We start from the raw sequence: 23,364 nt of genomic DNA, 5'->3' as shown, positions 1-23,364 counted from the left end.
CATCTTCACATGAAACTATGAATCAACACTAACTTCCTATGTGTAACAACAGTGATCGGGGAGTCTTTTCTTTTCTTTTTTTTTTTTTTTTTAATTTTGTCTCAATGGCTTATTTCCTAAAGCCACGCCAGTTGTTTAGTGCATTAAACCTGTTTCTACTAAGTTTTCCTAACTCCATCTAAATAGTAGCAGAATGTGATTCATTATGAATGATTACCCGAGTTCAAGTCACAGGCCTGTCACCACAGTTGGGTACAGTGCTGTATATTTTACCTCTGTAAACCTCAGTTTCCCCACATGTAAAATGTGTATAAAATCACTACCCCAAGTCCCAAGATTAAATAAAATGGCACGCATAAAAGTTTTCAGTCAAATGCTCAAAAAAAGAAAAAACAAATCTGTTCTCTATTAACAAACGGCTGGTTGCCAAAAAGGAAGGGTGTGGGGGGAGTGGGAGGAATGGGCAAAATGGGTGAAGAGGGGTTGGAAGATACAGGTTTCTAGTTAGGGAATGAAGAAGTCATAGGAATAAAAGGTGCAGCTTATGGGAATATAGTCAATATTATTGTAATAGTATTATATGGTAGTAGTATTATATGGTAGTCAGCTACACTTGGGGCGAGCAGAGCATAACATATAGAGAAGTTGAATCACTATGTTGTACACCTAAAACCAATGTAATATTGTGTCAACTATATTCAAATAACAAAATTTTAAAAAGACCCATTCTCTATTCACTCGCTTAGCAAATTTTCACTGCCTGCCTATTACATGCAAAGCACTATTGATTAATGTCTTCCCCTAACTTATCTTCCTAAGGTTTTTAGATAAATGCATATCTTTATAAAAAAGTATTATACTCAAAAGTATGCCATTTTTAACATGTGGGAAATCAACTTAAAGTTACCAAGTTTTTCTGTAACTGAAGTTATGGAAACCACTGTTAGAGACCACATCAAATTTATAAAGCAGTTTTCAAAAAATCATTTTTTTGTTACATAGAACATATTCACCATTTATGTAACACAATCACTGCTTTGGACTTATTCTGTGGCTCTTAGGTTTAATTTATTTGTGAGTTACAAAACCCATTATGTAAAACTCAAGAATGAATAAAAAGGAAAAGGTAAGTGATTGTCAAAACTAATTGCAACGTGCTGACACAGTTCTGTGGCGATCACCTTCCAGTCCTGGAGGAGAGCAAGGTGGAGCTGGCAGATTGTGGGAAATGCAAAAGCTTTTTGTTCTTAGGAGTGCAGAGTAGAAGGAGGTAAGAGTTAAAAAGGTGAGTTGCAAAATCTCTGTCCAATGTGAGTTATTATGATTTGAAGCATGTCTACTGCACTAGACTCTAACTCGGGCTTTAATTCTGGGGCTTCTTCGGAAAAAACAAAAAACAAAAAGCAAAAAAAAAACAACCAACCAGTATGGGTTTGCCCATGATACATCCACATCATAAAAATGAATGATCTATTTCAAGAGAAAGGAAACTGGCGCCTGTCACCTGAATTTGAGTTCCACCATAAGGGCTGAATATGTGACTCACAGCTTCCCCATGACTCGATTTGCTATGGAAAAATTGCCTTCCTAAGTAAAAATCCTCTACTTATACAGAAAATCACAGCATGTATAAAAGTGATTTAGGACCCCCCCCAAATGATATATGTTCTAATTTCCAGTGTGATAATGTATAGAACATGGACTTGTGCTAAAAGCAGTACTTCTGGGCACCTGGGTGGCTCAGTTGGTTGAGCAACTACCTTTAGCTCAGGTCATGATCCCAGGTCAGGGTCTTGGGATGGAACCCCACATCGGGCTCCCTGCACAGCAGGGGACCTGCTTCTCCCTCTCCCTCTGCTGCTCCCCCTGCCTGTGCTCTCCTGCTCTCTCTCTATCGTACAAATAAATAAAGCCTTTAAAAAAAATAAAATCAATATTTCTGTTTTCAAACTAATGGCTTAAGTAATTCTACCTATAACAAAGAACTGTTTGTTTTTTTTTTTTAAACAATTAGTGGTTAGCAGAGGTTGGGAGAAGGGAAAGTGGGGTATTATTGTTTAATGGGTACAGAGTTTCAGTTTGAAGTGATGAAAAAGTTCTGAAGACAGATGGTGGTGATGGTTACATGACATTGTGAATATACTTAATGCCACTAAACCATCCACTTAGAAATGGTTAAAAAGGTCAGTTTTATATTATGTTTATTTTACCGCAATCAAAATTTTAAAAAATGTTATTAGCCTCAAAAATGAAAACACATAGAAGAACAATGTATTCCTGGTTGTAAATCCTTGCTTATCTAGACTGATAATAAAAAAAAAAAAATCTCTCAAAGCAATTATGTCAAAATGAGCAGCCAATTAGATTAAGTGAATCATTAATGTAATAAAAACATTTTGTCATTGCAGAGAGCCCCTAGTCATGCCAAGAGGTTATACCTATGGAATTTTATACACACTACACACACACACACACACACATACACACACACGACTAAGAAAATAATAAATTTGTAGAACCTTATCTTTATTAGTCAAGTAGTACAAGAAACCAAAGTGGGGAGGTCCATACATAATGCACGCTTGAGAACCCTGTTACTACAGAACTCTCAGACTTAAACATGCAATCTCCAGGTGTGGAGTATATTAGAACAAAACAGCTGGGAGAACAGTCCATATTGTGAATCTCCCACACACACTACCCCTTTCCCCAGAAAATTGGGCTCATTTCCATTTGCTTACCACCAGTCCTAGTACGAGGGTGCGGACTCTCTCTCCTATCTCTGGAGAAATGTCATTGCCAAACTGCTGCAGGGTAGTAAGGAACCGTTTCAGCTTACTGAGCTGCCTGGCGCCACAGGCTGGGGGCAGCTGTTGATTAGCCAGAGAAGAAGAGGAAGAGGAGGAAGGCCCATTGCTAAAGCCATTGGGCGGCGAGGGGGCGCCATTCAAGGCTGTGGGTGAATGGCTCGTGCCATTAGTTACTGTCGAGAGCACAAAATCAGAAAGAAAAAAAATAAATAAATTTATAGGGAATATGCACAAGGAAATTATAACCAAGCTTCATTCCCTTTAAATCTAGTGGATTGTGTAATTTAACAACTGTTGGGGGTTTGCTGTAAAATGCTCTGACTTCACAGGATGACCACAGGTTCGGGTCCTCTGTAACTAAATGAACCTAAGTCCTCACCCTGCGTGAGGGTATTCTACACGGAAGCTGGTAATAAATGGGAGTTGGCTGTAACACAGGGACAGCCCTGCCTCCCATGTGCACATATGCCAACCACCTGAAATGTTTCAAACACAGAACAAATAGTGGTGGGATGTCAGCCTTTTGTCACAGGCTTACATCAGTATAACGGGACCATTCCTTTCTAAACTGTTCCCCCAGAGAAAGTGTACATTTGGTGGAGACTAAATTTATCACTGAACATTTTTAATCATGTTTTGTACACACAACTGACAGCTGTGTTTATAGAAATAGGACTTTCAAGTTTTAACCTTATACCACCCAATTAGAAGGCTATTTTCTCCCCCTCATATTTCTTAACCACTTCTTTAGGGAAAATGCAAATTTTGCATAAGAAGCCAAATGGATATGGTAATTATGAAAGAGTTATTTCAAGAAATTGAAAAGGGACATCTCATTCCAACTAATAGCATGGGTGGGTGGTAATTTGATAACTTCATTTCCGATAAAATTTATTTGAACAACAAGATCACTCGTAAGAACAAGACTGGAAAATTTGGCACATTCCTCACTGAAGACAATGTTGATTTTATTGTATTAAATCTATTAATTCAACAAACTCATCTTTATCAAACCCATCTTTGTAATAGAATGTTGACAGATTATCTCCAACCGTGGTTGGAAGATGTCTTAAGTACTTTATTCTTCTTAAAAGTTTCAAGATAATGAAATGGTCCCTTGTCCCAAATGAGCACCAAAGCACCCTGTCACGGAATGATTGCTCACTAGGACCTCTCACAGGAGACATATGCCTATCCCTGTGGCTTTGGGTAACAACAAACCAAATACAAGATGACAGGGTAACAAGTTGGCACCGGCACAGCCTCCTGTTCCTTCCACGTTTGGAAAGGTCTTTTAAACAACAGTGCGACGCTGCCTAAACAGCCTGGGCTGTGTATTTTGCCAATCCCTTATAATCCCACGGATCTATCTGTTTTTGCCTGTTCGTTATTTTTCATTCATATAGACTTCACGGCACGTGGTCTGTAAATAGTATTATCTGCAACAGATAGCGTTTATTAGTTTCACAAATCCTTTATGACACTTTTGACCAGGATTCTGAGACTGACTGAAAACAAAGCTATCCACTATCCCTACTGGAATATACAGGAAAGAAAGAGAAGTTACTCTCTGGTCAGAATGTTCTGTCCCTTCCTGGGACAACCCAGAAAGCAACACACACCACTGATTGAGAACACAAGGCCTGAGTCAAGCTGGAAGTAAGTAAAGATTTAATAAAAGTCTGGCAGGTTCGAGAAAAGAAAGATGCTCCTTATTTCAGGAAGTTTTCCATATGTGACTGTTGCCTAGAGCCATACCCCTTCTAACTTAAGACTGCTAGATTTCAATATTATTTGTAAATAACAGAAGAAAGTAGCATTAGAAGATCAGAAGCAACCTGGAAATAATTGTAGGATATTAACATGTTCCAAGTCAAAACGGACAAACTAAAATAAGGAGCTTCACGTTGAGTCGAACTAAAAGTTACAATGATAACAAATGGAGTCACAGACCCAATGAATGCTGTATTTTTCACTGCAGAAATCAAAGCAGACTACAACTCTGAAGCAAAAATGGAAAGGCAGGCAAATATTGGCGGTCATACAAACTATACTGAAGATGCTATACGTCTGCACAGGCTTATTACCTGCTCACTGCCAATTAAACAATTTGGTGGCAGGGAGGGGTGCTTCATGTCTGTGGAACACACTGTTGCTGGATCTTATTTTCCCTTAATTTTCATATGCAGGAAAAAAAATTTAGACTTTAAAATGCAAACAGGAAATGCAGAAATGCCTACTCACAAGTCGTCGGCGTAAATGAACTGGTTCTTGGAGCTCCTTGAGTTGTGGGGGGAGGTGGCATGGTGGGAGGAGTCAGCCTGGATGGGGTCTTCACATCCACAGGTGAGTCTGGCATCGTGGAGTGCTTCTCAGTCCGATCTGGAGGACGCCACCATGAATAGGTTATTTTACTCCTTAAGCACCTTCGTGGTTTTTTGTTTCTTGTTTTTTTGTTTTTGTTTTGTTTTGTTTTTAAGTGGGGCTCCTCTTTTTTACAAGCAAGTGAACAGAAGAAATCCGACATCTCCTATCAATAAAGTAGGCTTATCTACTGAAGTTTAAATCGGGACTTTATCATCCAAACCCCACTTAAGAAGGTGTAGCACAGATGGCAGGACCTCATTTGTAACTGGGTTATTTTACATCCTATTGTTATTTCTGGCTTGGGCAGATGCTACCTTGGTAGTGTTATATGCAAGAGCACAACTTCACTGGAAGCTGAAGCCAACATTAGCAAGAGCTAAAAAAATAGATGGGGAAGTAGAATGGTAATAAACCCTTTAGCTCAGAAACGACACAAATCTGAAGTCTGTTAGGCAGGTGAGATACTTGTAGGAGCCAGCATTTTGCAATGATTTTTCCGTAACACCTGCCATTCCTTTTCCACGCTCCATTTCTGGCCTAGTAGATGAAGCAGGTTAGGTCTCCCAGAGACAGTGCTCATATCAATGTTTCTCTGCCCTGCTTGAAAAATCGCCACTACAGGAATGCGGTCTTCTACACAACGAAGGTAAACTAATTTACTCAGAATCTGTGAGTTTATGAACCACCGTTTTAGAAAACATGAGACCAATACTTCGATTAATAATCCCACGCAGAGTAAGAATGGAACAACCCCCAAACTGACAACTAAGAAAAACTGGAGACAGTCTCTCCCTGTATTTTTTCATGCATTTGGGACAGATATGGAGAAACTTCCTGATTACCCAATAATGAGCTTTTGAGCTTCAGGACTGTTTTCTACTAAGTATATTTTTATTTTTCCTTTGAAATTTCAAGCTGCTTTTTTTTTTTTTTTTTTGTCAGTCAAATTTGTTTATCAAAGCGACAGATCTCCAGTTTAAAAAAAAAAAAAAGTGGGTTTCATTTGTTACTTCAGATCCAATTTTCTACAAACACCATGTGCCTGTGCGCACGTGCGCACACATGCCCCCCAAAATGTCTGAGGTGCCTCTTACAGTCTCAGATGCAGATGGTTCCCACTTGGACTGTTTAAAATGTAACACAGACTACTGATCAAGAAAGAGTCTTTTAAAACCTTATGATAACCAAAGGCAGAAATTCTCAAAAATTACTTAAAAGTCTGTTCTTTGAAAATGAAAAATCCAAATTACTACTATGGCAATTCCAAACCCAGCTCACACCTTTATTCAGAGCCGATTCGTTAAGACTTGGGTAGCAAGAGAACATAACATTTTCCAGTTGAAATATACTGTACTAGGGAAAATGGGAGAAAAGAATGAAAATATAATCATCATTCTAAGAACAGCACTTCAATAACCTAGCAGCCGGGTCTCCAGTTCTTAATCTCGACTGCTGGCTGAGGAGCAACTGTCCCTTCAGTAAATACGTGTTCTGAGTGAAATGATGGTGAAAACACACCATGGAGAGCATTTCTACCTTTTTCTTCCTGTTCATAACTCATCTTCATACTGCAATTCCAGAGCATTTAACACCCAGAATCAGTAAATCACTTACTCTAGGAAAACACAGAAGTTAGGCAGGTTTAAAACCGCTTTTTCAACGGTTAAAATCACTGCACAGTCTACTCACCTCAACCAACCTCAGCAACAAGGGAATAAATAGCTTTCCGCTTATGTTGCAGCTGAGGGAAGAGGTACGGCAGCAAATACAAGTCTCCCTAAATAAAGGCAAATATTTCTGTCATGCCAAGGAAGGAGGGATCGAGGGAGGCTTGCCAAAGTCGGCTGGGAGATAACAGTGGGAACTGCTGGTCCATCTGGTTTTCATTCTGCTAACACTCACACTGAACTGTGAGAGAAGGCAGTCCAGATACACAGACTTGAAGCACGTGGTCGCACAGACAGAGAGAGGAAGAGCAGGAGGGGGAAGGGGAAGTGGGAATAATGAAAAAATAAATAAATAAAGCAATGGAAGGCAAAGAGGAGAGAGAGAAGATCAACACAGGGAGAAAACAGCCTACGTGCAGAGAAAGTTACTTGGGATGGCTTCGTCTACCCCAAAAAGCAGACCCTTAGCGGGCACAGCTACTACATCATACTTACCTCCATGTACCTCCTGGGCAAAACCTAACCTGGAAAACAAATCTTAATCCCTGTGTGTCTTTACTCTGTTTGCCGACGCTAAGAGGAAAGGAAACGAACAATAAAACTGACAACAGGGCTTCCTCTCCAAACTCGAGATGAACTTAATAATAGTAACAACAACAACAATAAAAGGTAGATGAGTGATATTGTTAAGATTCTTCAAATGACACCGATACTTGAAGAACAATAACCACTAAGCCAATAAATAGCAAAAACAAAAAACAAAACAAAACAAAAAAACAAACGCACCGCTGCTTCTAACAGGAATATATCCATCCTAACTGGAATATACGTATACTATGTATATACTTGGGATTTTGACTTTAGCCAGATTTCTGTGACGGTTAGCTTCACTCTGATCAAATGGAGCTCCAACCCAGAGGTCCTACAGACTTAGACAAAGTGGGACCATATGTAACTCATTCTATGCTATTCAGTGCAATCAATCCAGGATGGGGACCAATGGTGAACTAAGCAGCCAGGCCTAACCCGTACACACACACACACACACACACACACACACACACACACATACTCTCTGGAGTAGAGAGATTTAAGATAAATTCAGAAAATATGTTTCAAGTATGCTGAGTTCTGTTGCATTTGTTTTGGATTACTTAAAAAAAAACATTTTGAAATATATATTCTTGAAACTTTTATAGCAAACAGCAAAAGAGCTATGATTCAACCACTGAAGTATTTCACTCCACTTCAAATCAGAGGACACAGTAAAACCAATATTAAGTTAGAATATTTCTTATGTAATTTTTTAAGTTTCCGAAAATTATACTGTTCTTAGACATAGTTTCTATTTTTAGTCCCTGCAAGGGAATGCTGACATTTATTGAAAGATTGACACAAAATGATAAAAAAGAAAAAAAAAAGAAAGAAAACAAGTCTCTATCAGAGCAGGAAGGTATATATAATCGAAAGGACTGACTTTACTTCTACCTTAAGGATTCTCACCACTTCTAAATAAAGATCTCCCCTATGCGGTAACATTTCAACTCACCTGGCAAATATCCAACACATATGTCCCAAAGATGGCTGAAACATGGAAGAAAATGTGGCATATATAAATACATTACTGATACCATTTCAATATCCAATTCAGTGTCAAGGCCTTCTAGAAGTGGTATGTTTTCCATTTCCTTTTTTCTTTTTTTAGGTAAAAAAAAGAGGTATGGCATAATCTACCATAGCACTTATTTTACTTTTAGTGAGTTCAAACAGTTCCAGATGTGTTTTTAAGGTAGGAAGATGAGGCATTCTGTATTTGCCTTGTTTACATCCTATTCTAGAGATGATTCGGGTAAATAGGAAGTTCAGGGCTGGTAGACAGAACATCTTTTTTTCTCCGCATTCATCATGGCAATTATAAAAGAAGAATTAGCTGTGTCCAAGGAGATGTTATGGATTGAGAAACCTCTTGGCGCATTAGCAGTTCGGCCAGAGTTAGCCTGACTGGAGTGAGCGAGCACCAGCTATAGGAGCGAGAAGTTCAATAAAGCGGAGTAAGCCCAAGAGGAACTCAAGTACTACCACCAGGAAGGAGAAGACAGTTAGGGAGGCACAGAACTAGGTACAGAATTTTTTACTTCTATGCAAAACACAGCAAACACAGACCTGACAACAGAATCACTTAGTGACTCCACTGTCTGCGTGTGAGACACTGTAAGAGACCGTCTGCAGACCAGCATGGTGTTCACCCAGCCTCCACAATGCTGCCATCTCATTTCCCTGCTGAGCCCTTCTGGAAAGTTCATTCCTGCTTGGAACCCTTGAATAACACCTGAGAATAAAAGTCAAATGCTAACATTTTATACCTGATGGAATGAGACAATGGATGACTATTTGGAATAGTAGATGAATTTCCCAGTTAGGACAGACTTGGTTTCAAACATAGACTCAGCCCTTAGCAGTGGGTCCTCAGGCAAGTTATCTGGAGAATGAGTTCCTCCTAAGAATAGGGTTACAATCCTCTCTGCCTCCTCAGGACCCTGACACAGTGCGTTACTCACGTCAGGCACCAACATGTGTGATCTCCATTCTCTTGTGCCTGCCTCTTTGTGATCCATTCACGGCTTTATTTCCAATGCCTTCCCCCCAACGTCTATGCTCTATCTGTACAGGGCACCTGGACACTCCCTGGCTTTTCTGCCTCCCTTTTTGTGCTGTTGTTTCCTTCATCTAGAAGGATCTGCCCCATCTACCCCATTCTTCACTGCCCATTACAGACCCTCTTACAGCTCTTCCCAGGTGCCCCAAGCACCAACCACATCATGCTTGCTGGGCCTTTATTTTAGCATTTACCGCAGCCTATGTGGACAATAGTTGTGTTTCTACATGTACGTGCATGTTGTATACCTAATCACCCCAACCAGGGAAAACTACTTGATGGCATTTCTTCAAATGTTTCATTTAAAAGATAAACACACAACCATCAACAGCATATAAATATATAATTAGAAAATCGAATGTAGGTAACATGGGAAAATGCTGGGGACCTGAAATTTAGTTCGACTTTGTGATCAACTTACACGGTTTTACATGGTTAAGTGGAAGAATGATCTGTTACCTCACGTCTTATCACAGGTGTTTGATGATGACTGTTTTTTCCCCCCTGAAACACAAATATGACCTTAACTCTTTTATCATTTAAAATCTTCAGGAGGGAGTGTCTATTGTCCACAGAATACAATATAAGCTCATGAGCTTAGCTTACATCACAGATACTATTGAGTTCCTGCTGAACATCCCTTCTCCCTTTCTTTCTTGCTGGAAAAGTCCTGATTTTGCTCAGGTTGTCCCATTCCCCTTTATCAGCAATAGGTTTCAGAAATGAGGGCTGTGCTCCAATTCTGGACAAGGGGTCATGAAGGGAGGTCTATGGAAGAAGTTTTAGGAAAGACTTCCTCACTATTTAATCAGAGACCCAAGGAAGAAGCAGACCCTCTCCTTCCGATAGGCACCGTTATATCTGCGATTACTTCACTTCACTTCTTTGGGGTCTATTTTTCGTACCCATAAAATTAAGCATCTTAGATTATATGACCTCGGGGATCTTTCACAAACTCTAATATTCTCTGGTTTCTTTATACAGATACAGCTTATGTTCATTTCAAATGCAAAGAAGACTACCCAGAGAACATAAATCTGACAATAAAGGGACTACACAATTATTTTGAAATTGGTGATCATAACCAGACTTCCTCTGTTCACATAAATATCTATGTCCATAAGAACGTGTCTGCATAGAAATCTTTACCCACAAACATGACAATTAACATCTACCTCTTGTTTTCAAATACACCTTTAATCCTCATTACTAAATCTCTACCAGTGATCTGGTTATGAAATAATCCTACCAATGTCCACTTGTCCCTATTTAGTTACTCACTTTCTTAGCCTAGGTTAAAGAGAGTACTCTACACTCACTTTCACTTCCTCCTCATTTCCCATTCTTCAAGTACTTCCAGTGGACACCTACAAGACTGTCTGCCTAGAAAGTTTCCCTCCCCATACTGGGACCTACCATAACTACTAATCTCGTAACTACCATGGGAGTCACCATGTTCTTTCATGACCTTGTATGAAGAGACCAGCAGCTGGCTCAGGCACAGAACCTCATCCAAGATGGGCAATGTCAATCATTCTCCAAACATTTTTACCTACAGATTTGAAGGAAGAAAAACAATCCCACTCCAGAGGTCAAAAACTGCACTCTCTACTGTCCTCCATTTTGAGAAAGCAGGTATTTCATGAAAAAGGCGGCAACTAACAGGCAGAAAGAAATGATGAGAAATGGCATGAGAGTATCTTGATAGTGCTAGGTAAAATTCATCATTCTCCTAGATCTTTGGGGCTAGTGGCATCTCTAAAATTCCTTCAACATGATCTTCCAAAGCGTCTACAGTTTCCAGTCCATCTATCCCTCCTTTGCCTAAAAACTAGTTTGAGTTACTTTTCACATGAAACCAAAGAACTCAGACTAAAATAATACTGGAATGTAACATCAAGGTAGCCTCCTAACTCCCACTGAAACTCTTCAATGATCTCTTCATTCTTAACCAGCAAACACTGGGGACTTTACCTGGCACCTCTGTAACATCTGACACTGGTTCACCACTCCCTCCCTTTTGAAACATTGTCGTCCCCAAGATTCCACAAGTCCAACGCTCTCCTTGTTTTTCTCAGGCCATCCCAGCTGCTCCTTCTCAGTTTCTTTTATGGCTCACCTTTCTCCACCTTTCTGATAACCACTGATACCTCCCCCAACATTCCTGCATAGTTCCTCTTCAAATTTTCACTCTATACCTTTTTCTTAGTGACTTCATTGGTGTGCTGATGGTCTCCAAATGGCCCTTGTGTGGATGACCTATACCCATTCCTCTAGACCTCCCACCCCTCCCAAGTTCTACTCTCCAAACATCCAGAGGGCTAATCCCTTCCACAGCCTGGAAGGAGGGATTCAACCCCCCCCCCCATCCATCATCTCTTACCGGGTCTAATCAACAGCCCACTGAATGGTCTTCTTGCCCTGTACTATTCATCTCTGGTCCATTCTCCAAATCACGTAGTCATTTCACCACATACGTCACAGATGTGATCAGAGATCTTACTCCTCCTTAACCCCTCTTCTTAGTAATCTTCAAAGACCTTTTGTAATGTTAAGCATAAAGTCCATGTGTCTTAATGGGGCATTAGAAGACCTGTGGGACCCATCTGATTCCTTTAACTGCTCCAGACTCATCTTAACTCCTCACTTCCACCCCCATCCACACCTCTGAACTCTGAACTCCATATTGAACTAACACAGCTTTAAATTCTTGTGGGTCAATCAGGCGTCCCTCACACCGCATCCTTTACCTTCCTTAGAATATTCTACACTCCACTGCTGCCTGGTTAAGTCCATTGTTTTTTTAAAACTTCTTTTGTGTGTCACTTCAGCCAAAGAACCCTCCGCTGATCCAGACAGGCCCATCTTCCCTTACTACCCTGTCTAGATCCCTCTTAGAGCACTGACCACACTGTATTTAAAACCAAGTCAATCTCTCCACCTAGATCATAATTTATTCAAGGATACTGAAGACATGTTACTTGTTTTTATATTCTCAGCACTCTACACAGTGCCTGATACACAGAAGCTGTTTGGTGCATTTAGTATTTTAAATGAATATGGATTGCTATAATGTCATAAGGGATGTCTATAGTCATAACCTTGAGACTCCAGAACTTTCAAGAGATATGATAAATTTAACTTAAAATCATCTCCATCTTTGTTCTATCATCCTAAAAGAATTCTAAAAAGAATTTCTATATTCTAAAAACACTAAATCACCAAAGATAAATCTAAAAAGACACCAGTAAATTATTGAATTCACCAGCCTTTCAGTAATCACAACATATTCTCTAAAAGCCTTTTATATAATATTTTTAAAAAGGCTATGTAAGGCAATTTATATACATATAACCCACAGTCACCAAAAGCTCCCTTTTTGACAGTAATTGTGCAATCATACATATGCACATTCAAAATGAAGAGAAAAGCATATTATGAACCCAAAACACTATTTTTTCCTACATTCCACAAGAGTTTCTGCTGCTTGTCTATGGATGGTGGGATTACACATTATTTTTAATTTCTTGCTATTTTCTCATTTATTCAAATGTTCTACAATAAGAATGTTTTATTTTTACAAGCAAGAAAATATACACACAAAAACCAACTTATTAGGATAAGTCACCTAGAATCTGGCATTGGGCACTGCACCAAAATCTCTGCATGCTTTGTCTCGTTTTAAATCTATGAAAAGGTATTACAGATTTGCCCATCTTATAAAAAGGAACTGAGGCCTAGGGAGGTTGGACAATCTGTGCAAGATTACAAGCCAGAACCTATTCCAGGCCTTCTTAGAGTTCAAGATCATCTAAAACCAATGTTCTTTTATACATGATCTAGGAAACTGAAATAAAGACACATTCTATAAATGTTAAATTGAGAGTAAGCATCATACTAGAACTTTATCTTCCAATATTACTGTACTGACCACCTGTGGCCATGTAAATTTTAATTAAAGTTAAGAAAAATTTAAAATTTAGTTCCTCAGTCACATTAGCCACACTCAAGAGTTCAACAGCCAAGACTACACAGTTACACAGCTGTGGCTGGTGGTTACCCTATTAGGGAACTCGGCCCTGGAGTGCTTCTGTGTTCGCAGAACCACGGCGCCATACTAGAATCATGGCTCCATGGCAGAAGTCCCTGGAGCTAACAACGCAGACTGAAAGAGCAGGGATGAGGAAGGATGAAGCACTGGCTCCACCCTAAACACCTTCAGTCCCACTCAGATCCTTTGCTTGATTTATAAATTGTGCTTCTGCAGAGGATTTCATTTGGTGGTTAAGGGGTAGAAAAAACAATGGCTTGAAATCCAGTGACTAAGACAAGGGAGCTCTCAGCTCTGAAAAAAGTGGAAGACAGGAAATTAGTAAGGCCAAGATCTCAGTCCTGTGACGAGCCAGTCAGCAGCTGGACCAGCAGCTAACCTGGAATCCAAGGGGATAGCCTAAAGACCAACTTCATGCCTTTAAAGAGCATGAACTTGGGTTAAGATGGGAGACGGGCAAAAGAATGAAGTGAATCCATACTAATCTACCACTATTTCTAGAAAAAAAATGGTTTCAATAATGCTTGGGTCATGTGCTTATGGGGACAACAATGGGAATTTCCCTTCCCTTCCTCTTGAGTATTTTTATCTAGCTAGTGCTTGACGTATTTCTCTTAGTTCTGAGTGTCTCCCTAACCACAGTGTCAGCTTCGAGAAATTTCTACCTCTACATGTTAGTTCCTTGAAATTGTCACCTGTCCCACAGCTGTCACCACCTTTGCTCTTGTGACTCCTGCTGCCAAGTCTAAGAACCACTTCCTAGAGGCCCACCATGTGGGTATCAGGCAGCCCAGGGTTTAGCTACTCCACTTCAACCAGCACCATTCCACGTCTATGTGCTTTATGCACTAGTGTTCTATTTAAGATTTCCTTTAGGAAAAAAAAGAAAAAGGAGTCTCCTGTTTGAGAAGAGTTTGAACCCCCTGGCACAGGCAGCCAGCAAATGTTTGCCGCATGGCAGTGATAAAAATACTTAAGGAAAAACCAAATCACCCAAATGCACAGAAAAGTAACTCCTGCTTATGTAAGGAGCAGCAAAAGACATAGGTATCACCAAGGGTCTATAAACTGATCACATGTACCTGTAGAACACCCTGTTGCCAAACCGCAGATTATTCCAGAAAGTGGGAAAAATCATTAAATAATAAGTGACCCAAACACTTCACAATCTTTCAGTATGGACAATTTTCCTCCAGTAATATCTGCCTTATTTGCCAGTGTTAAGGGCTATTAAGAAGGCTGTGGAGCTGCTGTAGGGGACGGTATACACAGCCAGCGCCTCAGGTACCAACATCCAGGTAAGAGCTAGTGACTCAAGGCAGAAAATGATGAAGGTACACAACGTATGCTTGCACCTGCAGCTGAATCTCAGACAAGGAAGAAGTAGGAGCTCAAATGACTATTTGTTGAATTTAATCGAACATGCTCTTAAAGAAAACAGCCAGTACTGTTAGTTTACACATGATAGGCATTAGGAAACCACAGAGTTTTTAGGTAGTTGAGTGATACGCTCATTTCTGTCTTATATTACGGATATATATGGAGCAGAGAATAAATAGGGAAAGAAAGGCAAGAGAGCAGGGGTTCTGGTTTGCAATAGCCTAGGCTGGAAATAATACAGGCATCCAGCATGGAACTGGCTCTAAAGAATGTAGGCAAGAAGATTCAGGAGACATTTTTATAGTCTATGTCAAATTTACAGAGCTTGGCAGTAAAATAAAATTAAACCTTGAGCAGGGCGCCTGGGTGGCTCAGTGGGTTAAAGCCTCTGCCTTCGGCTCAGGTCATGATCCCAGGGTCCTGAGATCGAGCCCCACATCAGGCTCTCTGCTCAGCAGGGAGCCTGCTTCCCTTCCTTTCTCTCTGCCTGCTTCTCTGCCTACTTGTGATCTCTGTCAAATAAATAAAATAAAAAAAAAAAAAATTAAACCTTGAGCAAGGAGGAATCTAGAGGTTCATGGTAATGTTAAAACCAAAACCAAAACACAGCAGGGAGAATCATTTGGAAAAAGGCGGGTTAAGTTAAATCATAGTTTATTTAGAGATATCCCTGCAAGACTGTTGTTCTTACATAAAACATCCTGAATGTCTTCCTCTTGTACACGGGTCACCATCAAATTATTCTTCCTCCTAAATGTGCTTCTCCAATGCAATGAGCACCCTCAAGGACCACTAAGCCTCCCTTGGACTTTCTCAGAATCTAGCCTGGCAAAACCCTTTCCCCCTACACCACAATCCATTTATCCCACAACAGGTGGGATGATCTTGTTAAACACAGAAGTATTCACTCGCCAAAATAAATGCATTCATTCAAAACTACCTGAGCCATCTACAAAGTCCCAGGTACTGTTTAAGACAGAGAAAAGACAGTGGACACAAAAGAAAACCACTGCCCTCAAGAACTTTACATTATAATGATCGGATCAAGTTACTCCCCTCTTTAAAGTGTTTCAATGGTCTATCATCACTCTCAGGATAAAATCCCAAACCCTTCAAGTGACCTACAACTAGGGCACCTGGGTGGCTCAGTCAGTTAAGTGGCTGCCTTCCGCTCAGGTCACGATCCCAAGGTCCTGGAATCAGAGTCCTGTACCTGGCTCTCTGCTCCGTGGGGAGCCTTCTTCTCCCTCTCCCTCTGCCCCTCCCCCGGGCTCATGTTCAATCTCTCTCTCTCTCTCAAATAAATAAAAAAAGCTTAAAAAAAAAGTGACCTATAACTAGACAGGTTTAGTCTCTGCTGGCCTCTCCTATCTCATCTCACATCTCACTGGTCTTATCATCGGTTGCAAGCCTCACCTCACCGCAGGGCCTATCAGCCTGGGAAAGCCATCTCAGCTCAAATTCACTTACTCAAGGAAGTCTTCCCTGGTTCCTCCCCAGTCCCCTGTATTGTAACTCTCCTGTATCATCTAACAGATCTTTACAGGGCTAACTGCGACCATTATAAATAACTATATAATCACTCATTTGTCTAACACCCCCTGCCACACAACAAAATTCTCTGTAATGGCGGGGAGCATAACAGTTCATCTCCTACCATATATCAACTGAGTCCCACAAAATAGGACACTGCCGAGAACCTACTACAACAGGGGACAAATACAGACATTTTCCATTTAAAAACACCGATCTGGAGGTACAAGTAGAGCAAAGCAATCATATTCTTTATTCTCCTTAAGAGAGATTTCGAAGTTTCTTCAGTGATAGAAATAACAACCCCTATTTATACCCTTATCCTTTTCAATAGGACTTCCGTTGACACCATGCCACCCAAACCCCCCAACAAAAGGTACAAACCCCAGTGATTCATCCAAAATACGGTTCAATCTTTATCTTACTTGGGTTCTTAGCACCATTTGATCTGTTGGGCTGCTTCTTATTCCTTTTCTTCTGTGGTAACATTCTTCTAGTTGGCTAGGAGTTTTCCTGAGTGTTCCTGGCCTCTGGCCCCTCCTCTCCACCTTGCCTCCTCCTCTTCTGAATTGGCTTCCTCTCTTCTGGTCTCTGATGCAGGCCTTCTCAGTTACTGCAACAAATCCCACCAGCCCTATCTCCAGGCAAAGGATTCCCACCTGAGAACCAGACAAGTCATCTAGCTTGCTTCCGGATGCCTGGACAGCTGTATTTAGAACCAAATCTAACAACTGCCTTAGGAAATCTGTGCCTCCTCCTGTCTATCAACCTCTGGCACAGCATCACTTTTCCTGCCCCTGACCAAGCCCCAAACACCACAATACTGTCCTCAGACTCCTCCCTCCACACCATCCTCCTTCCATGTCCAATCCATTCCCGGTATCCTATCAATTCCACTCCTAAATACTTTTAGGATCCACCCTTAGTTCCCCTCTGGCCTAGCTTTCAGAATCTACGGAGCCTCTGAAGGGTTTTCTCTACCTCCAGTCCCATGCACAAAGGACCCTCCTCCTTGCTTCTAGAGCAGTATTCCTAATACGAGAATTTGACAATGTCATCTTATAATATACCTACACTATACAACCTACTTAAAATCTTTCTACAATTATAAAAGTTGGTCGGGACAAATGATGAAGGTCCATATCTTTTCAACTCTTAATCTCCAGTGTCTAAGCAAGGATCTTACACATGGGAGGCCCTTAAATAGTCTGCATTAAACTATTTTCTTTTTTTTTTTTTAAAGATTTTATTTATTTATTTGACAGAGAGAGATCACAAGTAGACGGAGAGTCAGGCAGAGAGAGAGAGAGAGAGAGAGAGAGAGAGAGGGAAGCAGGCTCCCTGCTGAGCAGAGAGCCCGATGCGGGACTCGATCCCAGGACCCTGAGATCATGACCTGAGCCGAAGGCAGTGGCTTAACCCACTGAGCCACCCAGGCGCCCCTAAACTATTTTCTTTTAAGATTTTATTTTTAAGTCATCCCTACACCCAACACGGGGCTCAAACTTACAACCCTGAATCAGGAGTCACACGTTCCACCAACTGAGCCAGCCAGGCACACCCTAAATAATTCTTTGAAAACTTAAATTGTCAAGATGTCCATTCTGTCTCCAATTAGGATGTACTATAGTCATTAGATGTAATGCAATCCCAACCAAAATACCAATACAATTTTTCCAGAATTTTACAGAAGCTGTGAAAGTCAATCTGAAATGAAATCGAAAATAGCTAGGAAACTTTGAAAATGAAGTGTGATGAGGAAATGTAGCCTAGCATTTATTAAAATGCACCACAATGAAAATAATTTGAACAATGTGCTACTGGTACAAAAATAACCACTAGAGCAGAATAAAAATTTAAAAGAAGCAGAAAAATATAAAGTCTGTCCAAAACAGACACACACTTACCTAAGAATTCAGTATATAATAAAGATGACTTGTAATACTAGGAAAATATAAAGCAATTCACCAAACTTTCTTAGGAATTACTAGACAACAATTTGGAAAAAATAAAGTAAACCCCTTTCTCATACCATATATCCAAAGTCATTCATATCCATATGAATAAAATCTTTAATATAAATGTTTTTAAAATACTAAATATATAGGTAATACACTAAGTATGTAAGTATATATACATATTAATTTAACTTTAGGATTAAGAAAGAGATTCTAACCTTGATAAGAAAGGCATAATGAACAACGGCACTTATTAATAAACTTGAGTACAACAAAAAATACCATAAACTAAATAAAAGGGAAATGGCACCCAGGAAACAAGGATCTGTAATGTGACAACAATGGATTGACATACTTGATATGTAAAGAGCTCCATCAAATCAATAATTAAAATTTGAAAGCCTAACAAAAGTTGTAAAAGAGTAGAATAGGAGTTGTACAAAAGAAATATAAATTACCTATAGGGAAAAGAGTTTAACCTCACCGGTATTTTTTTTTTTTTTTTAATTAAAAGAAGATACTCTTTTTCATCGAACGTATCAACAGACTTTTTAAAATGACAACATAGGATTACAGTACAAACTGACACTTCAACTAGCACACTTTTGTAAAATGATACCAATTTTCTTTTAGGCCAACAGACAATATGTATCCATTGTCTCCAAATTACGTATATCTATTAATAAAGCAACTCCACTCTTTGGAAATTATCCTAAATAAACAATATCAAGTGTACAAAGGCGTTTATACTGAAGAAGACTGGAAATAACTTAATTATCTAACAACAGGCATTTGGCAATTCAAATTCTAATAGAACCACACAGTAGAACTTAACAATGTGTGTATTTACATGGAAAGATCTTGAAATATACCGAGTCACGGGAATAGTTACAAGATCTATTTAACAATAACAACAAAAAAAACTATTTTAAGACAGTTGCAAATGGATGGATGTGTGTTTGTGTGTAAGTAAAAGTCTGGGAGGATACATATACAAAGGATCTACAGCAGAATATGAAGAGTGGTTATCTCTTAAGTCAGTGGTTCACAATGAAGCAGAGCTTTCAAGTTACTGTCGAATAGTCATGCTGTGAAAAGCCTCTCTCTTATATTTTTGGCTCAGTTTTAACCATGTATTTAGACAATTCTAACTCCCTCATATTTTCTCCTTGTAACATCTCTGAAGCTGGAACGAGTACTACAAAACCATAGAGTCAATGCACTAAGCCAAAGCGCTTAGTGGCACCATTTTTTTTCTTGGTGAGTGATTCACAAAATAACTGTGCACCTTAAAACCGGTTTAGGTAAATAGAGCACACCTAGCTTTTTCTAGGAATAAAACTATTCGTGCAAAAATTTAAGGAACAATATACATTGTCTTAATTGGAACCCTACCAAGACTGTTCAGCTTTGGATTGAAGGAGTGAAAAGCTGAGATTCCAGAAGACCGAAAGGGGAGCGTCCAGGAGGTAGGGTTCTCTACAGGATGTGTGTTTGTAGCACATGAAAACCCTTGAAACGCATCACAATGGTAGAAGAAGTGTCTTATTCACCTCAGAATCCCAGTGATCTAACTAACAGTATCTAACATCAATGTTCATTGAATAAAGGAACGAATGCTATTTTAGTAATAAAGACATCCACACACAGTAGCAGACAGAAAGGAGGAAAATCTATGGGTCATGCGATGAGGGAATCCACAAGTCTGCCAGAGCACTGTTAGGGTAAAATCCCCAAATAAATTATCAAATTCTTTATAAAGCACATGCTCCTTGAACAGCACCCTCCACATAAAGGAATTCCACTAAAAAGCTAAGTTCTCTAAAAGGGTTCCCAAAGATAAGTTTGAACTGCCTATGAATTCTATTAGCAAATTCTTTACATATAATAATATTTACACACCAGTTGAGAACTGAAAGTATGTGTTTAAGTATACATTTCTCCTTAGCTTAATATAGTGAAAATATAAGGAGATCAAAATAAATTCTGTACAGTTGTATGAATTTCACATTCATCATTTCTGAATAGATGCTGCCTCGGTTAATATTTTACACAACACAATTTTTCACGGAAGCCCATAACCTTATTTAAATTAATAAAGTAATTCCGAGAAGGTGCCTTAATTAATGAATAGCTAATAAATATTCCCGAAGGACAAAAGCTCAAGTTCCTTTTACCAAAGAAATAACTGTGTGTGTATATTCCAATGCATCTAAGTAAGTCTATTTTCACCTCCCTTATTTCAAGACCCTTTAAAAGCCTACATACCTTTTAATCTCAGGAAAACCAATGGGGAACGCAGAACTATAAAATTCTTGATAGCTACAATTTGAACGACACATTTTTACAATTCACACACCACCTTAAGTTCCTATGTCTCAACTAGACACATAAATAAATTCAAGTTAATAAGTCCTTAATGTAGCTTCATCTGTATATATACTTTGAATGTGGGTAAACATGTTATTAAATTAAGATGACAGTCTAAATTCCCATCCATTTACTAGGAATCATTTATATTTCATATAGCACTAGAGATGTCTTCTCTGAGCTCATGAAGAATTATAATGGAGGAAAATCAAACCAAACGTTGACGGACAACTGCAAAGAGCATTCATTCCATGTACAAATGAAAAATGTTGCTGGCTAGAGATCTATAAGATCATTTTCAAAAACACAACTTTCTTGACACTGTCAAATTAATCATAAAAGTAATAAATGTCTAAATACAAAGGAAGTTGTTCTCACTCAAGGTTCATCACGTTATTACTAACTTCTAACAGTAACTCAAATTAGCATAGATCCAAAATCATCCCTATGATACTATGACCACTACTGCTCCTTTAAAAAACAAAGTGGTAGAATTTTTGGAACAGGGCAATAGAAGTCCACCATAGATGTCCACTGGAAATGTTGACATTCCCTGACTGGCATGGGAGTAGATAACACTAGGAATCTCTATTTTAATGGGTCAAACAAGCACTTAGCACATTACCCTTCTCAAAAGTACTGACCAGGGCATCTCAGGAAAGTTCCTGAAGCCTGTAAATCATTCCACATACCCTTCATCTTCTTTGAAAACAATAACTTAGTTGTAGAAGCTTAGACATGCAAGAAAACAAGAGATTTACCCCTGGTAAATAATGTTTGATATGTCTCCTTAGGTTGACTCGAGGCAAAATTATTAAGTCTGCCAGGTTTAAGTTCAGAGTCTCCCTGTTCTCCTTGGTTTCTCTTTCTATTAGTATCTTCCTCTATGCTGTTCACCTCTAAGAAATCTGGAATCCTTATCCTGTCCCTTTGCTAAAGATATCAAAGATACTGTGACACCCACCTACACTCAAAGTCTGGAGCTTTACACTGGTCCCCAAATGTATTAATTTCTAGGACTAAAATTGCAGTAGTCATTTAAACTAATCCATATAACGTTGATGACTAGTAACGGTGGCTACACACACACACACACACACACACACACACACACACACACATTCACATGCACACTTTTCCTCATGGCTTAGTGAATCAGAATTACCTGAGCTGAAGGAAAGGGGGAAGGATAGAGGAAAGGCAGAAACACCCAGTGCAGTTGAGTGGAGGGAATATATTTTTATCCCATTCCTCTCTTCTGCCCCCTGCTGAATACATTACCAGGTGCTCAGTAACAGTTGCATTTCCAGGTAATTTCCTTTAACAAACAAACAAACAAACGCAATCCTTCTCTGCCCTAAACTGAAGGATGATCTATCTGCTACAGGTCTGCTACTGGGCCTTCAGAAACCGAAGAAGTATCCACAGGAAAGACACAATAGTGTCACAAGAAGCAGTTCCTAGAAGTTACCTACTCACAGATAGCATCCAATGAAACTGAATGTCCATAAAATGTGTATTTATGTATATGATAAATATTAGGAAAAAAACTACTTTTTCCCTTTTCCCCTCTACAAATGATTGGCTCATTTTCACCTTCTCTGTTTCAACATCAATCCTTCCCTGGCCATCCAATCCCAAGCAGGTTCTTCCACTTTTTCATCAGTTTCCTTCACAATATTTAAAAACTCAAAATTGGGACGCCTGGGTGGCTCAGTTGGTTAAGCCGCTGCCTTCGGCTCAGGTCATGATCCCGGGGTCCTGGGATCGAGTCCTACATCGGGCTCCTTGTTCAGTGGGGAGCCTGCTTCTCTCTCTGCCTCTGCCTGCCTCTCTGCCTGCTTGTGTTCTCCCTCCCTCTCTCTCTCTCTCTGACAAATAAATAAATAAAATCTTTAAAAACTCAAAATTCTTTTGCATCCCTTTCTTTCGAGTTTAGTGGGCTCCCAGAACCAGTGGTGTCTGGCACAGAAGTACTCCAAAAGGTCTGCTGAAACAAATGAGGAAGAGAGGATTCTGACTTTCAATGAGGGCTACAAGAGAATGTGAACTGGTTATAAACCCAGTGAGAAAAGAAATAGGGAGGTGTCATGAACCAGAAACACAAAAGGAGGGTTAACAACCATGAGTTCATGCTGAGGTCAAGGTTAGATGTGTAGTATGATAAAGCCAAAGAGGAAAAGCTGAACAGGAGAGAGAAAATGAAGTAAGTCTGTCTTTGCAGACTGAATGTGCCCCAGCACGTCCAGCTGGGTACAACCCCAGACAGACGAGGTGAGGCAAGAAAGTCATTGGGCAAAAAAAACAAGGGTGCATTCATCTCAGAGACATTGCTTGACTGGCCTCAATCCTCCAGAATCCAAATTCTGATAACCTCATGCCTTTCTTAAGAGAGCAAAGTGAGGTCATCAGGCATAAATCACTGCAAACCCCTTCCTCAGAACCCCGGCTTACCTACACCTACATCTTGAGTTTCAGAAGAGGCAACTTCCCCCTCTAAGGGCTTTGCTCTACCAGTCATCCCACCTTCTTCTTATCTTCAGTCTGTCTGGCTCCCTACCGGCTTCTTCCA

The 23,364-nt window shown here is 39.7% G+C and overlaps 1 protein-coding gene across 2 annotated transcripts in view; it reads right to left on the bottom strand.

Moving 5' to 3' along the window:
- LOC111146561 (RUNX1 translocation partner 1) overlaps positions 1–23,364 on the bottom strand; it is a 109,631-nt gene that overhangs the window by 50,688 nt on the left and 35,579 nt on the right. For both annotated transcript variants that reach the window (XM_022502151.1, XM_022502152.1), the window contains exons 2-3: positions 5,055–5,192; positions 2,742–2,983 (exon numbers count right to left, since the gene is read on the bottom strand). In XM_022502151.1, the coding sequence (XP_022357859.1) occupies positions 2,742–2,983; positions 5,055–5,192 (380 nt within the window). The remainder of the gene's footprint in view (positions 1–2,741; positions 2,984–5,054; positions 5,193–23,364) is intronic.

This window comes from Enhydra lutris, unplaced genomic scaffold (assembly GCF_002288905.1).
Source record: "Enhydra lutris kenyoni isolate GAN:26980312 unplaced genomic scaffold, ASM228890v2 scaffoldscaffold14, whole genome shotgun sequence".
NCBI classification, from domain to species: domain Eukaryota; kingdom Metazoa; phylum Chordata; class Mammalia; order Carnivora; family Mustelidae; genus Enhydra; species Enhydra lutris.
This window is presented reverse-complemented; position numbering and strand designations above follow the sequence as displayed.